This window comes from Ochotona princeps, chromosome 1 (assembly GCF_030435755.1).
Source record: "Ochotona princeps isolate mOchPri1 chromosome 1, mOchPri1.hap1, whole genome shotgun sequence".
NCBI classification, from domain to species: domain Eukaryota; kingdom Metazoa; phylum Chordata; class Mammalia; order Lagomorpha; family Ochotonidae; genus Ochotona; species Ochotona princeps.
Window position 1 is genome coordinate 4,071,918 of NC_080832.1, and position 17,220 is coordinate 4,089,137.

General features: G+C 40.5%; 1 protein-coding gene across 6 annotated transcripts in view; it reads right to left on the bottom strand.

The window, feature by feature from the left end:
• QKI (QKI, KH domain containing RNA binding) overlaps nucleotides 1–17,220 on the bottom strand; it is a 143,205-nt gene that overhangs the window by 35,090 nt on the left and 90,895 nt on the right. For all 6 annotated transcript variants that reach the window (XR_009244292.1, XR_009244272.1, XR_009247620.1 and 3 more), the window contains exon 4: nucleotides 6,438–6,581. Coding sequence is in view for 3 of the 6 variants with exons in the window: in XM_058654874.1 (XP_058510857.1) it covers nucleotides 6,438–6,581 (144 nt within the window). In the remaining 3 variants the exon portion in view is untranslated. The remainder of the gene's footprint in view (nucleotides 1–6,437; nucleotides 6,582–17,220) is intronic.

Genomic DNA, 17,220 nt, shown 5'->3' on the forward strand with positions numbered 1-17,220 from the left:
TCATTTATTTATTATTAACTTACTGTGTCACTGTTATGTGCTGACACTATCCTAGGTACCACAAAGAACAACAGTAACCAAGACAAGAGATGAAGGCTGAGTGAATAAACAAAACAAAACAAAAGAAGAAGAAAGCTGTAAGACAGCATCATACATGCTATGGTCACTGGAAGCACTACACTTTGGAAGAACTACACTTTGGAAGAACAAATTTAATGGTAAAGGTGGAAGTAAAAAAAAAAAGTCACACTATGATTGTATTTTTTCCCATTTTTTTAATTATATTTTTGACAATCTTAACATAGTTAATTAGGGTGAAAAGGTTCAAGGGCTACAGAAGTGGGTAGGACTATTATTTCCACATTGTTTCCTTCATGTATCTGAGTAAAGGGAGTTTTAAGAGAGAAGCCCCACCCAGTCTCCCACCCACCCCAGGTCCCTGATGTGGGGCATGCTCCGAGGGTCTTGCTCAAGTGGTTCTGATAGTTCAACAGTTACGAATCACTTCCAATCTCGCCATTCCTAGCATGATGAGGTCGTTGAAGAATGCACTGATTGACATAGTCCATCTTAGAGCCTCCGTTTGCCCGGTTTTTCACTGCCAACATATAGCTGAGGTGGTTGATTGACTTGTTCTGTCCTCTGTCTTTTCATGGTTAGGGTTCTGAGTCCAGCAGTTCGATTGGGGAAATCCCCAAAGAAACTTTGTCTGAGGTGTTCTAAGTCACGGGGGTGTTAGTGTAGCAGAGCAGTTAAGAAGCCATTTGGGATGCCCACAGTCATCTCGGAACTTGAATACCAGTCCTGTCCTGTGTCCAGCTGGGATCCTGCCAGTGCACCCCAACAGGGGACAGCAAGTGACAGCCCCTCTCAGGTAGGTTACCCACACTGCGTTCCTGACACCTGGCACTGACCTGGCTCCACCCCAGCTGCTTTAGGCATCTAAAAAGTGAATCAGCAAAAGTAATTAAGGCAGAAACCATGTGAGAAAATGAACACCATGACACTGCAGATCAGCACCACAGAAAAAAGCACTTAAAGCAGCTTAGTGTAAAATCAAGTATCGGGTTTTTGGGTGCCTTAGTTTGCTTTAGAAACAGTCATGTGTTTCACGGAATTGAGCAGCCGTTACATAGCTGTTTTTTTTTAAAGATTTATGTATCTGAAAGGCAGAGTTTACAGGGAGGCAAAGAGCTGACAGAAAGGTCTCATCCACTGGTTCCCTCTCCACATGGCTTCCATCTGCTGTGACCTTCCCAGGCACATTAGCAGCGAGCCGGAACTCGAACCAGCACACTTATGCAACATTAGTGTTTGTTACAAGCGCCAGCTTTACTCACTATGCCATCATGCTGGTCCTATGGCAGCCACCATATTTATCATCAACTCCAATGGTTTTTGACTCTTGCTTCATAATTTTCACCCTAAGCCACATCATCCTCACAAAGTAGGACCATATTTAAGTTTAAAGCCGAGGCCAACTTTGTGTGGCAGTTGGTTAAGCTGCTATCTGCGATGCTAGCCTCCCTTGCTAGCCCACTAGTTCAAGTTCTGGATGCTCCATTCTTGGTCCAGCTCCGTGCTAGCACAGGTATGTGCACCTGTCACCCATGTGGGAGACGCGCATGGAGCTTCAGACTCGTGCCTTGACCCAGACAAGACCAGCCCTTGCAGTTATTTGGGCAGTAAACAAGCAAACCTCTCCCTCCCTCCTGCTACTTCACCACCTCTCTGCCCTCTTCTGTCACCCTGCCTTTTGAGTAAGTCAATCCTCTGGTTAAAAAATTTAAAAAATAAATAAATAAAGCTGATCTATTTGGGCCACTCTGAAACTGTCAGCCCTTAATGTGAAGCTTGGATATTCCAACAAGGTTGTATTTTATCACAGATAAAACTATGTAAGCAGCAGGGTGAAGTGATTTAATCATTTGAGTCTGGGGAGCCCTGATGTATCAGAAAGATCAATGCTTTAACCTTTCTGTTGACACAATACACTGTAACTTAGTAATGTATCACAGGTAGGAAATACTGACTGAAACCAGGCTGCATTTCCCATAGTAAGTATCCAAGTATTATCTTCCTGAATCTTCAAATTCTTACACCAACTTCAGCACTAATGCTTTTCCTCATATAATAATCATTAGTAGAAAGCTTCCTATATGCCTGACACAGTCCCAGGTAATGAGAACTCGCAACATTAGATATGAGATGCTTTGAAATGTTTGGTATGGCTAAACCACTGTGCCAGGCCCACAACCTGGCTCACAGCTACACATTTTAAGGTATTTCACTGATTTAAAATTCTACCATGGGGGGTGGGGAGGTGCTGGGAAAGCCCCCAAATCACAGTAGTGCAATCCAACAATTTATTTCCTGTACAGAGACAGAGAAGGCTGTGCCGCACACTGTCACTCAGGGGTCCAGGCTGGCTGTGTCTCTACAGTTTGTTGCTACTCAAGAACACAACCTCTGTAGGCGTCAGGACAGGATGAAGTTACTCCGGAGGTCCTTGCACTGCCTACTAAATGCTTTGGCTGGAAGAGAGCACAACTAGACTCAACAGTCATTGGAACTTTGGTGAAATGAGCAAGAACAGCATTTCTACATGCTCAGGAGAGAAGAGCACACAAAAGAGTGTAACAAGTATCTACCACATCACACAGGTAAAGATGGATGTGAAGGAAGTTTCTGCTAAGTGCCAGAAAATGGTTCACAATCTTCAAAACACACACCCCGTCCTGGAAACATCTCCTTGGGGAGACCTTTAGGGAAGGGCTTTGAATCTGGACTACACTTTTTTCAAAGAAGTTAGGAATACAGGGCTCCACAGATTCATACATGCATTAAAATACAAACACTGTAAATGCTGTCCAGTATTTTGTCATAATGGTATCTGGAACATTATTACTATGCATGAAAGATTAAAAACAATGTGCAGCAAATAGTAAATAACAGCACACCAAGGAATGTAACACACACAGCTAGTCTTTAAAAAGCAAACTAATAATAAGAAGAAAATGTTAATGATCTAAAACTACCCAAACAATATCTTATTTAAAAAGATATATACGTGGCAAAAAAAAAAAGGCTGGTATTATTAATCAATTATGTCCCTTTGTCCCACATAAACTAATACAGACTGATCAATGTGTAAACACACCACATGTGCTAACTCTGAAATCGTCACAATTACTGAAATAGTCACAGAATTAAAAGCATGGGATATGAGGGGTTACCCCGTATTCATCACTGAACAGTAGATATCTTGTTTGGTTACTATTTAAACCTTTTTTCAGCTTTTCTGTTCCTACAAAGAGTAGTATTTTCATACAAAGTTTTATAAAAGAAACAAATTTCACGCATAAGCAGAAGCTTGAAAAGTTGATGTTCAATGTGTACAGTCGTGATTCACAGATCATGAGAAAGGAAAGGGGGAGACCAGCTGGAGGCTCCTGTGCTCCAGATCACTGCAAGATGACCATAGCTAACAGCCATTTATGACACAGTTTAAATAGCTACAAGAGAGAAGGCTGCCTGCTTCAGGTGACACATGCTTAATTTATACTGCATACATATTAAAATATCACACATTATACATCACAAATCTGTGCAAATATTGTGTACCAATTAAAAATCATGAACACATCTGTTAGATTTTTTTTTGTTTTAATGGAGAATTAGGCATTGATTAAGCTACATTAGGAAGGAAAAGAAAGAATAGATTGGATTCATATTATATAAATCTCTCTTGTAATCCAACTTCAATGAAAAGAATAAATTGTCCAGTGTTAACTGAAAGTAATCAATATCAGAAAAATGACCAAGGAACAAGGACTAGGAGGAAACTTTCCTTTCCTGGGAACAAGAGCATTCATCCTAAAACATGAAACGCTCACTTTTTCTGTTCCTTTCTGTTCCTTTAGTATAAAAGCACACAATTCAAGATCAAGTAGCTGGGCCACTCTGAACAACACAGATGTCCCTGTGTAAGTAACAGACATTCCAGAACCACGAGGAAGAATGTCCTGAAATTGGCAATTCTGAGTACCCAAAGCGGGCAAGTTTACTGAACGACATTCAGCAGAGCCAAGGTCCCATGACACAGAACTCCTGCTCTGGCAAATAAACGGCTTGCTCTGGGAAGATGTATGGCACAGCCGCTGCAAACATTGCCTGGGGTGTCTGCACCCACTACCCACGCTGGCGGGGCAACACGCACGGCCCAGTGCCCGATTCCAGCTGCTTGCTCCCATGCAGGTGGAGAGGCAGCAGAACTAACTGAAGTGCTTGGAACCAGACCACCCACTCGCATGACTCAGACTGAATTCCCAACTCCTGGCTTCAGCCTGGTCCATCCCCGGCTGTCGTGGCATCCTAGAGAAAACCAGCGACCCAACAGAGCTCTTATCTCTTAGTATATGTACAAACCCGAATAAAGTTCTAATGCAACATTTTCTCTCTACTAAGGCTATAGAGAGGTTACTTTTACAAAGATAGTAATCATCAATATGGAGAGTTCTTTTTGCTTAAATTTCTGTTTCTCCTAGTATTGTCATCACAAATGCTTAACATTCAGCTTGATTAACACAAATTCTCTAAAACCATTCATATAAGCGGAAAGTATGGCAAGTGTTAATCACTGGATAAAAACCATACCCTAAAGTATGTACTTAACACTCTTGATTTGTAATCCTAAGAAAGTTCATTAACTCAACAGAATTTAAAAAAAATAGTAATCATTGTGATCTGTTAAATAACAACCTTGTACCTTCAAAAGATAAACACACATCATCAAAAGTGCTATTTTCCCTTTTAGAACAGAAACCACGTAAAACTGAAGTTTCTGTCACTTTCCCTATCCAAAGATACAGCAATAGATCATTATAACTCTCTTAGTTCATACACATAAAGAAGCCAGAACTTTCTCAAAGATGCAGATCTACCAATCATACAGCACACCACACAAAATATACGCCAGGATAATACCTTTTAGAATTAGCTTAAGGAAGTAGCTTAAAGAATTACTAGAATTATTATTGCAGAATTATCAGAATAACTTAACAGGACACTCATAGCTTCCACCAGTCTATTTATTATATTATGGGGCTTAACTGCTTAGCACCACATGAGCTGCTTATTTTCTGATATACTTAGCAATAAGTCTATGATATTACTCATAGACCTAATAGTCAAATACGCTTCCAAAAAACCCCGTTCTGATACAATGTATTCAAAACCAGCAAGTAAGAAAAGGAGGATTACATAACAGTGTACCAACAGAAATTCTGGTTTGTTGAATCTATTTATTTCTATTCCTTATAAAATCAAAAGAATTTAAAAGATTTCTTTAACTTAAAGGAATTCATTACATAAAGTTACTGGAAAGTAGTTTTGATTTGTGAGTTTATTTGTAGAAGACACTAACATAACTGGGTAATAAAGATTAGACCAATGGGAAAATAAAGACAACAGATGCTGTACTCATTTATGCAAACATTAAAACATTTTTGTTGGATGTAATACTCTAGTAATAGTTTAAATGCCATTTTTTTAATTATTAAGAAGTTTCCTGACAATGTGAAGCAGAACCAAGGGAGATGAATAGAGATGAAATAGAGGAAAAATGAGAAAACAAAGGTGGCTCAGTAATTTCTCATGAGATGTCACCCTCAAAATTATTCTATGTCTGGGCTCGGCAGTGTGGCCTAGTGGCTAAGGTCCTTGCCTTGATCCCATATGGCCGCTGGTTCTAATCCCGGCAGCTCCACTTCCTCTCTATCTCTCCTCCTCTCAGTACATCTGACTTTGTAATAAAAATAAAAGTAAATCTTTAAAAAAAAAAATTATTCTATGTCCTATTTAAGATAAAATGAAAATGTAACAGTTCTACTATCACCGAAATAACTAAGTAAATCCTGTACATTAACAAAAGTTACACTTAGAGTTCACCCATCTTCCTGTAGCCGATAAGGCGATGCCACCAAGAGGTATCCGGCATCCACAGGCGATAGGAACAAAGCACCCCCAGCCTGAGCCACTCGGCATCAGCATCCTCCCAGCGCAGTCCGCCTGGCTCCGTGTGGGCAGGAGAGGCGTCAACACACTTGAACAGCTTCCAGCATCCAGCTGATGTGCTCAGTTCACATTCCTCCCCGATATATTTTGACTCAAGAGTTGAATATTATTTTTGAAAATCAGTCATTACTGACGTTGCCCCCCCTCCACAACTCCTACGCAAAAATAGGTCGGAAAAGGATTTTCTAGGTAAGAATCTTAAAAACGTGTATTTTTGTCCGTTAGTCAAACATTAAGTGAGCTATATTTTTCTATGTTCTAGTTAATGATAAGTTGTACTATATTAGAATAAACATTAATTCAAAATAAAGCTGACTACTAGGAGTGAAGCCCAAATTTAAGATTTGAAAATAATTACTTACTGCAGGTACCAATAATTTCTTCACTTCTTCCACTGCTCTCTTCAGTTTGATTTCTGCCCTGTTCTGAGCATCTTCCACAGTGATCAGTACATGCAAATCTTCATTCAGATGCTCCCAATTGGGCTTGCCTCTATTTTGCTCCTCCTAAAAAAATTATAAAACACACTATTAAAGAGTTCTCTTTTTTTTACTTTTTATTTTGAATTTTGAACTATGTGGTACATTTTTGTATACGCTGGGATTCCCCCCAAACTCCCACCCCCCCATCAGATTTTTCCCATTTTGTTACAATACTGTAGTCCTTCATAAGGAATCATAATTCCATCAGTCTCTTATTTAAGTGTACCCCGACACTGTTGGTACAGACAATGTCAGACAGTCCAGCATCCCATTGTCTACACACGTCCAACAGTTTCACTGGGATTCAATCTTTCGTCTGGATGCAGGGATGCATGTTCCATTGTACCCCCACGTCTGTATATGATAGACCCCAGTACTCCATCACTATACATTACCATAAGTGAGAAGCCATGAAACGAGGTCAACAACCAGTATGAGTTAGAACAGCCACAACAACAACAACATCAACAACAAATTATAGCACCTTCTAAATAATCTTCCAAATAATCTCTTTTCTCTAGTCAAATTCATCACGTGCTCATGAATTATAATTGCATCTTTTTTCCCAGGAGACCTCTGTGTTTCCTTTTTGTCACAAACGTGATGGTTATTCAGTGGTGCATTATTTTTTCAAAGAGTTCTCTTTAAAATAAGTCTGCATTATTTCACTATAGTGACATTAGACACCTTATCAATTATTTCCATGCGAATCTTCACCCTACACACACACACACACACACACACACACACACACACACACACTCTCTCTGTCTGCATGTAAGACTATTAGGTTAAATGACATTACAATAAATAATTGACGAGTACCTACTATGCACTAGGAATCAGACGCTAAAGATACAATAGTTGCATGAGAATCCCAAACTATACAGTGTTTCTAAGCAATAACTAACTCTATATATGGCATCATCATTAACTCACCAAGTGAAACAGTTTAAGAAGTGGGCTATAATTTCCAGTTTCCTTAAAGTAAACACAATGTTGCCAGGGATAAGAAAGACCTCTCAAAATCACATATCTAATGAACTGTCAACTTAAGAGCTAAATAAGTTTTCATTCTCAAATTCAAAACTCTTTCCACTTTCCACAATTGCTTCTGATGCCACTAGCTGCACCCATAATTAGGACAAGGGATCTGCAAAGGTTAATATTTTATAACTGAAGTGTTACTTTATTTGAAGTAGTAATTATTAAACATTTCATTATAATCCCAACAAGGAATAAATTTAAGAACAGTTTTAACTTTCCTAATAAACTTTACATTTTAAAAAGTGAACTCTAAGATCACTCCCAATTAAATCAAGTCACAACTATGAGTTTCACAAACAATACTGACATTTCATTTCCTTGTTACTGCCTAGTAGCCTGACAAGGAATATTCTCACGCTGAAATTTGTCGATTTACAAGGCTGTTTCTTAGAAGTGGCGCTGGGTGAGGTGGGTGTCTGGCACAGACCCCATGTGAGACGCCCACATCCTGCATCAGACTGCGCATGTTTCCAACTCCACTCCTGACTGCAGCTTGCTATTAAGTGCCATAGTGAGGGAGCCATGCGGTGCAAGCGGCTGGTCCCAGTCACCCACAGGGGAAGCCCAGACGGGCTCCAGTTCTTGCTTTGTCCCAGCACTGGTCTTACTGTGGTTGTTATGGACATGTGAAAATGTATCAGCAGACTGAAGACTTCTCTCTCCTGCTTTTTAAGCACATACATAATGTGTATATACTTTCCACTAAAGATACAATTTCATAATATGTTCTTGCTTTACATTTTAGAGATAACATAATTTGCAATGTATTAATTACATACACTAAATTTAAAAAATAAGTTTATAAACACATAAGTGGTATACAAAAATGCATCTGGCTCAGAGCCCAGAGCAGCAAAGGCAACAGCTAGAAGTACCTGTTGCTGTCCGGGCCCTTGACTTAGAAGTCACTACTTACTGAACTGTCAGATTCTAGCCAGAGAAAACCAAACAGCTTTCTACCACAACACATATTTTGAGATCAGCCAAAAAAAAAAAAACCAGAAATAAGTTTCAATAAGATGATATATTCTTCTTATTTTCAGTAAACATCTTTAGAATGATACTTGAAATTTCAAGGGAAACACAAAATGAACAGAACTACGTAAACATGTATATACATATATCCTTATGAATAAACTGTGAAACAGACCCGTGAACTTGGAAATAGATATACTGCAGTACCCACCTCTACTCCCAAAGAAAGCAAGACTCCCAATAAAACATCTAAATATGCCTTTACACTGACACTAGATTTTCTACCTTTGTCTATACTTATTACGCCATGATACATTTAAATAACAGGAAGTTAAACTCATAACTGTTCTACTATTGATAACCTAGGGAAGATTGGCCTAAGAAGAAAACACGAAGGGAGAGTTGGAAGAATCCCTGTGCCTACAAAGCTGCATCATGGAAAACAGTAATCAAAAAGAACTAACTTGGTTAAGAATCTGGAGAAGAGAAAAAGGAAATTTCAAGGGAAGCAAAGCAATAATCAGTGTTTGCATACTATGTAAATTACTAACTCAAGTGATTTGGCTATTTCAACATTCTATCATACCGCATTTATAAACCTGGCGTTTTGGATAACCACAAGTTAAAAGCAAGCTCATGCCCTGCCCTTGTTCATACCTACAATGTCAGGATACACTCAAATAGCAGAATGACAGATACAGGACTGTCTGTGAAGGACTGTACTACTGTAATTACATGAGGAAATCAAGGGGGGTGGATTTAGGAAGGAGGGAAGGGAAATCCCAGAGCCTATGAAACTGAATCATAAAATAGCAAAAAAAAAAAAAAAAGATGAATAACTTAAAGCAATTCCATGGGTCCAGGGTGGTAGCCTAGTGGCTAAAGTCCTAGCCTTGAACACACCAGGATCCCATGTGAACGATGGTTCATGTCCCAGCAACCCCGCTTCCCATCCAGTTCCCTGCCTGAGACCCGGGAAAGCTGCGGTCGATGGCCCAAAGCCTTGGGACCTGCACCTGTGTGGGAAACTTGGAGGAAGCTCTTGGCTCCTGGCTTTGGATTGGCTCAGCACTGGCCTGTTGTGGCTACTTGGGAAGTGAATCAACAGGAGGAAGATCTTTTTCTTCTGTCTTTCCTTCTCTCTGTATATCTGACTTTCCAGTATGAATAAATAAATCTTAAAAAAAAAAAAAAGGAAAGAGCAAGTCCATGTAAAAGCCAATATGGAACAAGAAAAGAGGGTAAAAATATCCAATCTGATTGCAATGTTTGATAATTTGGACATCATACAAAAACACGCAGATGCCATTAATAAGTAATAGGTATTCGATATGTATTCAAATAAAATGAAAATACAAACTTTCAATGTCATATCCTAATATAAGAAACTAAGCTGTATGAGAAGTAAATAACTAATAAATGGAACTATGAGCTTTCTTGTTTTGCCCAGAGGGCATCCTAAGAAACTGATTAACTAAGGAGTCCAATGAGCCTGAGTTAAGCTGGAGTGCCTGGGTTTCAGGGCAGGTGATACCAGGACCTGTATTCAGCTTCCGGTCAATGACCAGCCAGGAGGCAGTGGTGATGGCTCAAATAATTGCACTCCTGCTAAGTTCTGGGGAGCCTGGGTTAAGCTTCAACTACCAGCTTTAGTACAGGGGCTGGTGCTGCAAGTTAAATTGCCTCCTGCAACAGTGGCATCACATACTGTTGGCTGAAATGCTAGCTGCTCCACTTCCGACCCTGTTGGATCACAGTTTGTGACCTGGATTTAGTTTCTGACTCCTGGCTTCAACCTGTCCCCAGCCTTGTCTGCTGCAGCCACTCAGGCACAGAACCATCAGCAGGCAAGACAGGCCTCTCTCTCATCTCCCCCCAACACTGCTTTCCCTTTCAGAAAAGCAAAACTAAAATATGTATAAACATCTCTGTTACAGTATGGAAATTAATTATTAAACCCAGCTTTTAACTTTCTTGAAGAATGCTGACAATACTGTCCCAATAAAATTTTCATCTTATCTAAAAAGTAGGGAGTGAGAAAGACATAAACAGGAAGGGTGCTTTCCTCTATCCACTAGTCCATCCCACAAAGGCCAAGGCCCTGGCACGCCAACGCCAGGGGCTCCAAGCACAACCCAGTTCTCCCAGCGGCAGAGACCTCCTTAACTGGGCCATCACCACTGCTTCCCAGAGCATGTACACTGTGAAGCTGAAATGAGGAGCCAAAGCTAGGAGACAACGCCAAGCATTCTTACGTGGAATACTGCTATCTTAACAGAGGGTATAAGGCCCACATTTCCTTTTTTAACCTGTAACATTTGTTGTGCTTAAAACTGTAAATATTTACCGAAATTCATAGTCTAAGAGACTTCTGCCTCCAGCCAAGGAAACCAAAATCACCAGAAGAAGACAACACGTGAAACACCAGCTTCAAGGCACTGGAAAGAGGAGTGAGAACAATGGAAAGAAACGGGGATCAGGCGAGCCTTTGAGGGCGTCAGTCCACTGGCAGGAGCCCCTCAGCGGGAGGAAACTACACAGGGAGGCCAGGGAAGCAGAAGCAGGAGGGATTCAGAGTCCAGGAGAGAGCTGAACCCAACACTCACCTAAGCAGGAAACCCCAGAGGCCAGAAAAACGATCAGCCCAAAGAAATTGAGATAAAAGTGCATGGTTAACACACCAAGCCAAACTGGAGGACTTTATCTTTTCGAAACGAGGGCAAAGTACACCAAAGCACCCTATCTGAACACTGTTCCAGAATTATCCAGAAACTTTTAAGAGCATAAGTCCTTCCCAACGAATTTAACACCAGAACAAATTCAAGGATATTTATAAGAATACAAAAATATCTATCCAATAAGGTGAAATCCACAACTGCTATCCCACCATACAGTAACATACACACAAAGCGGCAGCAAAATTCAGTTAATACACAAGTAGGGGAAACAGTTCAAATGTAGACTGGAATTAGCATTGATCTAGTAATTAGTATACAAAGACACTGAAATGTGTGTACGGATGCATACTGCGTTGAGCTGCTGCTGCATATACACTAACATCAGCAACATTTGTTATAAAAAACAGTTCAGATAAGCTCTAGAATAAAGCTCTAGAATAAGCTCTAGAATAAAAACCTAGTCTAGCAGCAAGTGTTCTTGCCTTGCACACACCAGGATCCTGTATGGGTGCTGGTTCATGTCCCAGCAGCCCCACTTCCCATCCAGTGCCTGTGGCCTGGAAAAGCAGCAGAGGATGGCTCAAAGCCTGCAACCGCATCAGAAACCCGGAAAAGGCTCCTGGCTCCTGGCTTCAGATCAGCTCAGCTCTGGTCATTGCAGTCACTTGGGGAATGAATCATTGGACAGAAGATCTTCCTCTCTGTCTCTCCTCCTCTCTGTATATCTGACTTTCCAATAACAATAAATCTTTAAAAACAGAAACCATTACTTTCCTACTACATTGGAAACAAAAGCTAGAGGGATTTAAAAGCAGCAACTATTTGCTTGACAGAGAATTAAACTACAACTCGTGATCATGCTTTATGGAAGCAGTGAGTGAAGCATCTCAACTTCCAGGTGGAACTTTACTTGAAAGGCAGCAGACACAGACACAGCCAGAACGGCTAATCTTGACCTGCTCAGGTCTTCCCCCAGTGGGCTGGGCAGGGCCAGCAGGACTCTCAGGGTCTCCCCTATGGGGGCAAGGACCCCTCAACTACTGTCTACACCGTGCACAGCAGCAGCAAGCTGGAATGAGACAGCTGGAAGGAACTCCAACACAAGATGTGGATGTCCCAAGCAGCAGCTGTACAAACAACTAGGCCACGGGCCTGCCCCAACAGTTAAGTTTTGAGTTGAATATTATTCAATAGTAAAATTTCTCCCTGTGCCACATTTGTGAAACATACCAAAAGCAACCAGACTACCAAATATTATAAGACATGTCTACAAAGTTATCATTTAGTCATAAATCAGGTCAATGGGATATGATTTTTGGATGCTTACTTCTGATTTCAGTAAGTAATTAAGGACAAAGAAAATACTGAAAAGCAACAAAGTCAGGATGACAAAATGGATAAACTTCCAGAAACTGTGCCCTACAGCACTAGCTCTTTTTATGGTCACACTTCAACTAACATTGCAAGGCAAGAAAAAACAACCCTCATGGCTCCTAATGAATTTTTTTTAATGTTATTCAGCAATATAAGCACAGTGCTTTTCCTTGAGTCCCACCAGTATATTCACAATTGTATGCTTTCCAGCACAGTTGTGCCAGCTTGTTTCTGGACCTGCAGCTCTGCCCACCTGCCAACTTGCCATCCATCTGCAGACGGACAGGGGGCATCCTCCAAACTGGAGTTCACTGTCTGCCCGAGCAACATGCCCACAGTCAACTACAGTCTCAGCTGTTTCTGGAGTTTTTAAAGTATGTATGGATGATTGTAATAGCTCAAGTACCAACTAGAGTTGTGGGAAAATCTGAAGCGCCGCACTGCTTCAGCATTAAATCCACACCAATTTTCAGTGCTATTTCCCACTCAGTCCATGATTTACATACCCACACACACTCTGACACATCCGTAGGCAATGCTACCACCTCTATCTGGGATTCTTCCTGTATCACACAGCAATGTACAATTATCTTTTGTACTGCCTTTAGTTAACATCAGAATCATGTCTTATTGATTTTTATACTGTATAAATACACAAAATTCAGTCTTATTTAACACTAAATAACTGTTGGCTCAGTTGGATAACTGGGTAATAGTTACTGAAGGGCATCACTGAAAGAGTGTGAGGCCTCGTCTAAGAAAGGCTCACATTCCGAGACATGAAGGCAGACACCGTTGTCATCATGCATTGGCACATTGACCTATGCAAATGAAAATGGCCACAACATCATTAAAAACATAATTTTATGGGATCACTGACCATTCTTGGCCAAAATGTCATCACTCAGCTCATGACTGGACTGCATCCAATGGTCTATCATCTGCTGTATTTCCTACCATGCTACACTGACGCCTGGATCTCTTCCTCTATAACCCTCCACATGTTCCTGCTTGCTAATTTATCTAAGTTTCTGGGCCTTTTTGATCCCAAGCTACCAGCCAAGACAATCTTCGCCTTCATTTCATTCCTGCTATATTACTACCTTCCTGATCAATTCTTACAACTTTTCTGGAGTCTGTTTTTTATATCCTATCAAAGATTGTGCTTTTCCTTCTTTTTATAACCCCTCAATGCCAACTTTAAATATTTCAGAAGAACGGAGGACAATAAAAAACGGTCTTCTGGAAAACTGTACGACTCAAGTAACATTAAAAGCAATGGAAAAAAAAATGACAGCAAAAACAAGTACATGGTTTATAAAATTTTCAAAACTTCAAACCACCAAACTTCAGTCTTCAAACAAAGTAAGGTGCAACAGTGAGCCAGGATTCACAGAAATGGATTCATAGCAAATAACTCCTAGTACAAGATAGTATGTACATGAGAGCCACACGGTGCAGCAAACTGTGTTAAAACTGCATCACAAATTAGGGAGGACAGAATTCTTCCATCTTTTGGATAATCTCCTGCTTCCAGGTGAAGCGCCCTTACAGTTACCTTGTAAGTTACATGAAGAATAATAACAAGTAGGAAAATAGCACCTATACAAAGGTCTACTGTATCTACAGAAACACATTATCTTTAGAGAATTACCTAATAAACTGGCATGGTGGAAATTTAAAAATGATAAACCATTTACTCTTTAAGACAAAGAACTGTTTACATATTAAGTTTCCGAAAAGGTGAAGGTCATTACCAGTGAGTCAGAGCAGATTAACACTCCTTCTGTTCATAAATACAAATCATTAGTTTCTCATAAAACATCTTCAATCTCACTTTCGAAATTGCTTATATACTGACAAAAAATGAAGGGGCTGCTGCACTGGCAGAGCAAATTAAACCATCACCTAAAAGGCAGGCATCCTGTATTAAGGTGCCAATTTAAAAAATATATTTATTTTATTACAAAGTCAGATATACAGAGAGGAGGAGAGACAGAGAGGAAGATCTTCCATCCGATGATCCACTCCCCAAGTGACCACAACAGCCAGTGCTGAGCCAATCCGAAGCCTGGAACCTCCTCCAGGTCTCCCACATGGGCGCAGGGTCCCAAGGCTTTGGGCCGTCCTCGACTGCTTTCCCAGGCCACAAGCAGGGAGCTGGATGGGAAGTGGGGCTGCTGCGATTAGAACTGACACCCATATGGGATCCCAGCGCATTCAAGGCAAGGACTTTAGCCACTAGCCCATGGTGCCGGGCCCTTAAGTGCCAATTTGAGTCTGGCCACTCTGCTTCCAATTTCTGTTAATGGACCTGGGAAAGCAATTGATGCATTTGAGCCAAGTATTCGGGTGACTACCATCCACGTAAGAGATCTGGATGGAGTTATGGGCGCCTAGCCTCAATCTGGCCCTGCCTCAACCATTGTGGCCCTTTGGGGAGTAAACTAGCAGATGGAAGATCTCCTTTCTCTGTTTCTGTGTCTTTGTCTATCGCTGTGTGTCTCAAAGAAATAAGTCTTAAAGAAATCAACATCTGAGAAACTGTGTTTGTGATCAGAAAAAACACTTGATGAGTTACTGTCCTATGAAGTTTAAAATTGTTCTCTAATTACAATATCTGTTTGAACAACAAAGTAATTCTATAATACGAAGCAACAGAGCACACTGATTGTCCCGACCCCTGCTGACAGATTCTTTTAATTATGCATTTGTAGTCAGGCAAATGAGCATAAGACTTCTGTTCCTACTGTGCTCCTCATGTGAAAGTTCAGACACCAAAATATCTTTGCGATAAACTTAAAACCCTTCTGTACTAAAGGTAACAAAGATTCCGATGGCGAGCTAGTTATGAATGTATACATTTTAAACCAACTACGAAAGTTTAAAATAGACAATTATCTTCAGGTCACATATAGTTTTCAATTAGTTTAAGAAATGGTCAATGACAAACTGGACATAAAGCAAATTTCACATAGTTTAATCCTTCACCCTACCCTCTCTAGGTCCAAAAGCAGACTTGAAAAAATATTTTCTTTAACTTAAGCATAAATCCAACAACAATGTTGCTTTCAATAAAGTATTTCCTCTATGAAATACTACATGAAGATGAGGATAATTCTATGTTCACTCCGTTGAAACCATCAAAGAAAAGTCCTGGCAGAAGGCACTCAGCAAATTTATTAAATTAAGCACAATGAAACAATCCGCTAAAGTTAAAAAAAAAACATTGTTTTATATCAGAGTTTCCACATTAGAAACAAAATGGGAAATTCCTGTGACTATGGAACCATATCATAACAAGTAAAAATTAAAAAGCCAAACAAATGAACAAAAGAAAACTATTTCCAACGCTTCCTTTCATAAGAATATCTATCTCCCAAAGCCACAGTACTTAGACTGTCAGGAAGTCCTATTTCAGTTTTCATATTAATTCCATTAACTCTAATTACTATATGCTCAAACCAAATTATGTAACCCCAATCCTAGCCAAATAATCCTGGACTATTCCAATGAGAACTGGAATGAACAGTCTCTAGATCTGAGCCGCACGTGGTGGGCACAAACAGTTCTGACTCGGAGCCATTCCCATATTCTGTTACGGTGACTTAACCAATGCCCCCTAACAACTGGGTATTCACTATGGCATAGAGCATAGAACTGAGTCTCCCCTCCAACGACACTTAACAACAGTGTTCTATATATTCAGCATTTTATATTCATAAATGAATCCTTTTAACACCATTTATAGATGAAATACACTGAAGGACAGAAACCTGACTCAACGCACTCAGTAGCTGATGCTTTAGCCTCTAAAGACCACAGCGAAGTAAAGTAAAAGGAACGGTTAAACAGTGCTTAAACCAATACAATCAAGATCGAGTTTCTCTGAAAACAAGAAACAAGATGGTTATTCTGCAAAGTCCAGAAAAAACATATCAAGTGAAAACTTGTTCAATAGGCTAATGAAATCCAAGTTTAGGGACTCCCCATCTCCTAAGAGCAAGGTAAGTGATACACCATGGTGTCCCCACGGTTGGGATATACGGGAAGGGTCTATTCACTGCTTGGAGTGCCTCCATCCTGCATCAGAGCCTGCGGTGCCATGTTGCCTCTGCTTTTAATTCAGCTTCCTGCTAACGTGTCGGGGAGGCAACAGACTGTGGCTCACATGTGTGGGTTCCTGTCACCCACAGAAGAGACCTGGTGATGCTCCCGGCTCCTGGGTTCAGCCTTGTCAAATCCCAGCTTTTATCACTGCCATTTGGAGAGTGAACCAAAAGAAAAAAGCTCTCCCCCTCAGGTTGGTGAAGTTTCTGAAGCCATCACTGCAACGCTCCTTGCCTACCAAGACAACTCTACCCACATCGTTTTAGGGTGTAGAGTCACTGTGGAAGTAGGTGCCCCTCCCCCCTGCAAACCACAACTGCTCCTCTGTGTCTCCACATGGCAACGTACTTATTCAATGAAAAATTGTGGGCACAGAGCACACCGTGCCAGTAAACAAGCCTTACACAGCTTCCACAGTTATGGAGGAACTTTCAGGGTCATGGAAGTTGTCCCAAATAGCTCTTCAAATAATGAAACCT